General features: G+C 35.7%; 1 protein-coding gene across 1 annotated transcript in view; it reads left to right on the top strand.

The window, feature by feature from the left end:
* LOC122797030 (histamine H3 receptor-like) overlaps positions 1–6,965 on the top strand; it is a 373,882-nt gene extending 366,917 nt beyond the window's left edge. The window contains exon 4 of the mRNA XM_044065803.1: positions 6,189–6,965. Coding sequence (XP_043921738.1) covers positions 6,189–6,965 — 777 coding nt within the window. The remainder of the gene's footprint in view (positions 1–6,188) is intronic.
* Positions 6,966–7,175: the final 210 nt, after the last annotated feature.

Consider the following 7,175-nt stretch of genomic DNA (forward strand, 5'->3'; position numbering starts at 1 on the left):
ATGTGACATTGTTCATAAAAATTGGCTCATACTTTTGATGGATGACAATATGAAATATGTAGTTAGTGACAAACCAGGTTTCTGTTTTAAGAATTGTCTCTTCTTAAAAAGACAGCTGTGCTATGGGCCTAATGTGAAGAATAATTTGAGATTTAACAGAATAGGAACATTTCCTTGCCATTCTTGTAAATCTTGTAATTTTATTTCATATTTGAAAACATTTGTAGATCCTGTTATGGGTATTGAACACCCCCCCAGGCTTTATGCTGACTACTGCAGTTCCACCTTATCTATATATCAGTTTGCAGATGTTGCCCCCACTTATATGTGGAAAGATGAGCAGACTGTTTAAAGAGAGAATTTTAAAACACCTTAGTGACATACAGATCGGCAGTTAGTCAAATGCCCTTACTAAACATATTTCTTGCAGTCCAGGGCATATTTTTTTTCAATTATGGATTTGCAATTGGTCAATATAGGTTGTAGAACTGGCAGTATTGTTCATATGACTGCGCTTGCAGAAATGAAATTGATTATAATGTTGCAAGCCAATAAGGCACCTGGTCTCAGTTCTGCAGTGAGTGCCACTAAAATCTGCACTGAGAGCTCAGAGATTGCTACATTCACATTTCAGGGAATTACTTGATTATTTGGATACTGTTGGTTGGTGCAATTCACTGGTTATTTTGTTTCTTAAATTGTTATTTTGATTTTGTATCTCTGGCATTAGATCTGAAGAAATGCCTTGAGCTTGAAAGTGCTAATCTGTTTTATTATTTTTATTAAAGCTGCTCTATTTAATATGCTGGCCTCTGCCTTTTTAGTTGGACTGTCCTTTTTTTGATGTTTCATATTGAGTTAGTATTTTTCTTCATTCTGCTTTGTCTAGTACTTAACTCATGAGTAAGGTTACAAGCTGCTTGTGTAGTGCATGGTTTGATTGCTACAGCTTGCATTTGTCTGCTGCATGACTCTGACTAAGTAATTCACCAGAAACTGTCCCAGAAAAGGGATACTTGCATTGAGTGGGCTGTTAGCAAACGCTTTATACTTTTGTCTTTTATATTCTTGCACCCTTCATATAGCCGGAAATTAGTGTTTCACTATATGCTATTTGACTTTGAATCTCATTATGTCTCTTGTAGTCTAATGTGTTACCTGATGCATTTTCAATAAATCTGAGTTTCTGGGGAAGAGAAGTTTACGGTTGCTCATGGTATCTCTGTTTTCATTATGAGACTATTTTGCTTTGTTTGGCAAATGTCTGTCAGTATTTTTACTGTAAAATATGAAATAAAAGTTTTAAACTAAATGCAAATTTGTCATTATTGTAAAAGTAAAAAAGAAACAGTATGAACCCTAATATGTTTGAACATTGTTTTCCTGTAATTTGGGGACAGACAACCACAAAATGAGATATTGGTATGGTTGCAGGGGGGGCGATCAGTCCATTAAACTGCCTAGGGCCACACTTGACCATGATCCAGCTCGGCACATCATACATGATACCTGCTTAGTTGCGTGATCAGTAATTTTTGCATGTTCCCTTTTCTTTTTCTTGGCAGTTTTGGCTGGAAATGTTTGATGGTTGTAGAAACAATGTAGGTTATATTAACAGAGATGGTCAATGCCATCAGTGCCCATTGGTGACAGAGAAAAGAATGGTTCCATGTAACAAGAGTAATTCAGCAAAGAGAAGAAAGTTATAGAAGAAAAATATCACTGCTTAGCTAAGAGTAGTTTAATCATAGTACAGACATAAATAAAGTTCTGGAAGTACTAGAGAGTTGTAATGTGTAGGAGGGGAAGAACTGCAAATCAGGCTTTCAGGTGTTGCTATCAGGTGGGTTTGAGCATTTGCCAGTAGTTACTCATTCTGATTTTTTGAAACAGAAGAAGAAGAAGAAGAAGAAGAAGAAGAAGAAGAAGAAGAAGAAGAAGAAGAGGAAGAATGAGATGTATTTATTAAGAGGGGTGGAACATTTTGTAGCTGTGCCATCTCCTGCTATAAGACATGTGCTAACCACTTGCATGGCTGATGTCACTGTGCAATGTAACTGGGAAGTTGGGCATTCTGAGGTAGTCGGTTAAGAGGATTACTTTTCTGATGTACTCCATGGTGGTTAGGACACACTGCTTGAGACTGCCTTTTTTCTTTAATGAAGTGTTATTGATGACACATAGCAAGAGGTAAGCTATAGGTATTGCTGAGAAGGCAGTTAGTGTATGTACAACTAGCATGGTAAGGTCTTAGTCATTTTCATGCTAATGGGCTGTAAGAGTTTTACAGACACTACAGAAGGCATGTGCAAATGGAACTGAATGTTTGGGTGGGAGTGATATTACATTGCTGGATGAAGGCAGAAGATGCTGAGTTCCATACTATCTGGTAATTTGTATCAGACCTTCATCTCAGCTTCCTTACATAAACCACTTGCAATAACTGGCTTTATAAGAATTTGAAGCTTGTATCATCATATGGCATAAAAGTGAAATGTAGACAAAGATAATGGGGGGGTATGTAGGTTACATCATTATTACTGCTTAACATTGAATTTTGACAAAGTAGTTTGTGTTATAATGACTTACATGTATGTTGTGTTTTAGAGCAGCTCATGTTTAGATCAGCAAACATAGCACAACGGTGTCTTTGTATAAAGAGCCTATGCTATATTTTAAAATATCAGGGTGTTTGTATAAAGAGTCTCTGCTATATTTTAAAATATCAGGATGTTTGTATAAAGAGCATATGCTATATTTTAAAATATTGGGGTGTTTCTGCCATCATCATCATCACTCTTCATGGTGATCACTGATCTCAGGTGACTTCTCCTTCATGACCCAACATGAAGAAGGCTTTTTTCATAACACATTTTTCTCTGAAATGTTTACAAAGTGTTATTAAGCATTTTACATGGCTAGTTTGGTCAACATATGATAGGTAGCTTACAGTCACTTCTGATGAAGGTTAAATTCTCTAAAACCTTTAACAATCATATAGGATTGAACATGAGTATACTGTAGTTATGAGAAAATGTGTCCATAAAAGTCAACAGATGCCTGAGATAAATTAATAGCCTTACTGACTCTCAAGCCTTCCTTGATATTCTGGATGATATGACAATAGTGTATTTCATTGTTATTGGCTGCTAAGATAATCTTCCTATATATCCATAGACAGCAGTTTCAATAACAGTTTTATTATGAGAATTAATGAGAGATGAATGCTTTTGTTCAATTTCATAATAAAAGTTTGGTAAGTGTCATTTCCTTGCTGTTGTAATGATGATTAATACAGTGTAAGACACATGTCTTATGCAGATCAACTAAAGGCCCTATTCCTTTACTCCATTTCACATTGTTTATTGAGAGGTGACTTATGCCTAACCAACAAGGCATTCTCTGATCCAGTCCTGATGAAAATGTTACATATTTTCAAGAAAAAATGTTCCGAGGGTTACCCTTTCCATGGACCTGAACCTGATTTGTGACTCTAACAGAACTTGCTGGAGAGACAGATTCATATCCTAAAGGCTAACTCATCTATGGAATAAACTTCCCATCTCCATAAAACAAAGCCCATCCATCACTATCTTCATAAAGAATTTGGAGAAATGGATGGGGAACTGTAAATTCACTCATGGGGTACTGCTGATGTCCCTTATGGACAGTGGCAGTCTGTAAAATGACTCAGGGCTCAACACGCAAAGACCCTAATACTACCCCATCCCATATCTGGGGAAGATATAATATTGTCATATCTTGGGTATTAGTGACTAGGCTTGTAAAGGCTCTTGTGCCATTAGCCTAGTACTCACCTAAGAACCTATGAACCTATAAATATTGTACATGTATCTGCTTGTAACAAAAGTTAGGCTGAACATGGCATCTTGTGTTTCTGTATTCCATGTTTATGGATGTAAATGCTGTGTTGCTTTCCTTCCCCATTTTGGATTTTCAGAGGAAACAGAGCACACAGCTAGTAAGAAGTGAGACTAAATTGTGTAACAGGCTGTTCCACACCTTTAATAGTAAAAAAAAATTCTAGGTTTTGTTGGGTTCATTACATGACAAAGTTTTACAGTGTTAGTCTGTGGTGTTTTTTTCTTCTCTACTTTTTTCTTTGTATTGTTTGTTATTGGCAATCAATGGATGACAAAGTCAGCAAGATCTTCAAATAACTTCTTCTTTGTCAGGTTGTATGTGGTTTCCTCTTCCAGGTCTAGATTTGTTTTGTTTTTAGTTTTTTATAAGATTAGTTTTTGGGGTGGAGGTGGTGTAGTTGAATGCAATAGTCAGGCAGCTTGTCATTTGCACAGGGCAGGGGAAGGATGCTATAATAATGTTGTTGTTGTTATAATAATATACCTTAGGCTAAGATGTATTGAGCTGCAATGGCCAGAATACATGTGGTCTGGGAACTGATATGAAAGCTCATGTTAATCTTATGGAGAATAAATGGGGTTGTAGCCCTATGTAGCATGCAGAATTGTTTGTATATCTTAAAGCAGTGAGACTGCATGTGCTCTGTTTTCAGGTAACATGCTTAAAAGGGACACAATTGTTGCCGAACTGGAATACAGGTAAGCAGCTTCCCTGTTATACCAAGATACCTAAATGAGGAGGAGCTGACAGTACAATGTGCAGTGTCTTTGCTGAGCTCATCACAGAAGGCACTTCTGGAGGACTGAAGGGGCTTGTCAATCGTAACAGTAACTTATTACATCTTTCTTTGTTTTTTTTTTTCTTGTTATTTGCACTGAGTTTCCCTTAATTCAGGACTAAAGAGAATTTTGAATCATATGCTAATTTGACTTTCATAATGGCTTTATCTTGAGTGAACATTTTAATTGTGATTCTTTGTTTGAGGATTTCTACCACAGAGGATACCTGCAAAATTGCTAGCTTATCCATGTTATTATCTGTTTTTTTTCTTGTTTTACAGGATTCATCTGCTCTTAATTTAGTGTAATTTGTATTAATCATTTGCATTTGTTGTGGCTATGTTATTTCAACGTTGTGCATGGTACTTTCCGAGGCTGACATTATAGTTCTGTGATATAAAGCTGTAAGTCAGGTTGACCTGGAATTAAATGACATGCAGTTGAGAATAATCCATACATAATACTTGAGTGTATTGAAGCTTATGGTTTGGATTGCTGTGATATGTGTAGAATGCACATTATTTCCACATTGCAAGCAGTTAATTGTAACCTTCATTCTGCTATCAGAACATGGAAATCCCCCATAACATATAGGTTATGCATGTTGGAAACCATTACCCACGATATTTCAATCTACTTGCATTTTCTGCCAACCTGTCAGAATTTTTTGAGTGAAGGTAAGATTTATTTACATTTTACCCTAAACAGTGAGGAGAATATAAGAATATTATTTCAGTAGATGCTTTTAAGGGCTTCCCACATGAAAAGCTCAAAAACTGGACTAGATACATGTGGAATGGTTGATGGTGAAGACAGTGTATTTTTCAAGATTTTAAGAATACCTAGTCTTTGAATATCCCAAAATGATGATGAATACTGACAGGTCATCTCAGCAATGTTAGGAAAACTTTCAACAGAAACCAGATAATATGGTTGCACTTGCCTTGGAACATATAAGATTAAAAATGACACAGTATTTCCCTAAAATATCAAGTGACTGGCTTATAAGTCAAAAGTACAAAAACTTTTGTTTCTTTATATTATCTTTGCATAAGTGTACTGAATTGCACACAACTCAACATCATCATATTTTTTTTAGAGTGGTCCCCTCATATGAAAATGTAAAAATAGTAATGCAGTTTTTTAAATGTATTCTTTCCTTTTTTATACCTGCAATTTGTTTGTTTGTTTGTTTGTTTGTTTGTTTGTTTGTTCGTGTATTTATCCATGTTTTACATTGAGAATAGATTACAGAACTTGTGTCCAGTGTCTACTCTGTTAGATATGTACTTCTTAAGATTCAGGATAAGAAGACATAAGAGAACAGCCATTCATAAATATTTGGTCACTGAATCTCTTCTCTTCTTCTCCCCTCCCTTATCCTCTTCATATATGCTATCATTTCTTTAATTATTTCACTTGCGATGCAATTATTTTATTAACAACCAAGATGCATTAGCTTGCAGCTTCTCTTATGTGCTTTGCAGTTCCATTAATAACAGATATTTGTTTATTTTCTCTCAGGTTGCATATCGAGCTCAACAACAGAAGACATGTAACACCATGACTAAGATTGCGGCGGTATGGCTGCTTGCATTTATAATTTATGGTCCAGCCCTCATCTTTTGGGACATTATCACAGGACAATCACAAGTACCCAATGAACAATGTTTTGCTGAATTTGAGTTTAGCTGGCACTTTTCAGTTTGCATTTTAACATGCAATTTTTTCATTCCCTTCTGCAGTGTAAGTTATTTCAGCATAGGTATATGCTGGAATATCAAAAAGAGAGCTAAAAATAAACAAATCAAAGTTATTAATAACTTGCAACAGGACAGTGAAGAACAAGTAGCAATTTTATCCTTTATAAAACTGTATAAGGTTTCGCTAAAGGAAAGGCTAGCTCACTCATCCTCTTCAAAGGAATCTGTGCTTTCCAAGTCTGCACAGGCTCCATCAGTGCAAAAAATGGAGAAAAACTGTAGTAATATGAATATCAGGTCCGTCTCTTCAGCAGTATGTGAGCAGAAAACACCACCTCAAAACTCTGCATTAAGGCTGTCCAAGGACAAAAAAATAGCAAAGTCTCTTGCTCTGCTTATTTGCATTTTTGGCATTTGCCAGGCACCGTACATGCTGTTTGCTATTATTAATTCAGTCAGTTGGAATGACAATGAATATTACTGGACTTTTATCACAGTATGGTGTGTGTGGCTGAACTCTTTCATTAATCCTATTTTGTATCCTTTGTGTCACGGCAGTTTCAGAAGAGCATTCTATAAAATATTTGGCTTTAAGTAAACTATTACAGGATACATACGTTATGCATATATACTATTTCTATATATATATATATATATATATATATATATATATATATATATATGTGTGTGTGTGTGTGTGTGTGTGTGTGTGTGTGTGTGTGTGTGTAGAGAGAGAGAGCAAATGAAACAGAGAGAGATAATAGATAGATATAGCTTGAGTTATGTATGTAGAGAGAGAGAGAGAGAG

Source organism: Protopterus annectens, chromosome 3.part0, assembly GCF_019279795.1.
Source record: "Protopterus annectens isolate FY-2018-M chromosome 3.part0, PAN1.0, whole genome shotgun sequence".
Taxonomy (NCBI): domain Eukaryota; kingdom Metazoa; phylum Chordata; order Ceratodontiformes; family Protopteridae; genus Protopterus; species Protopterus annectens.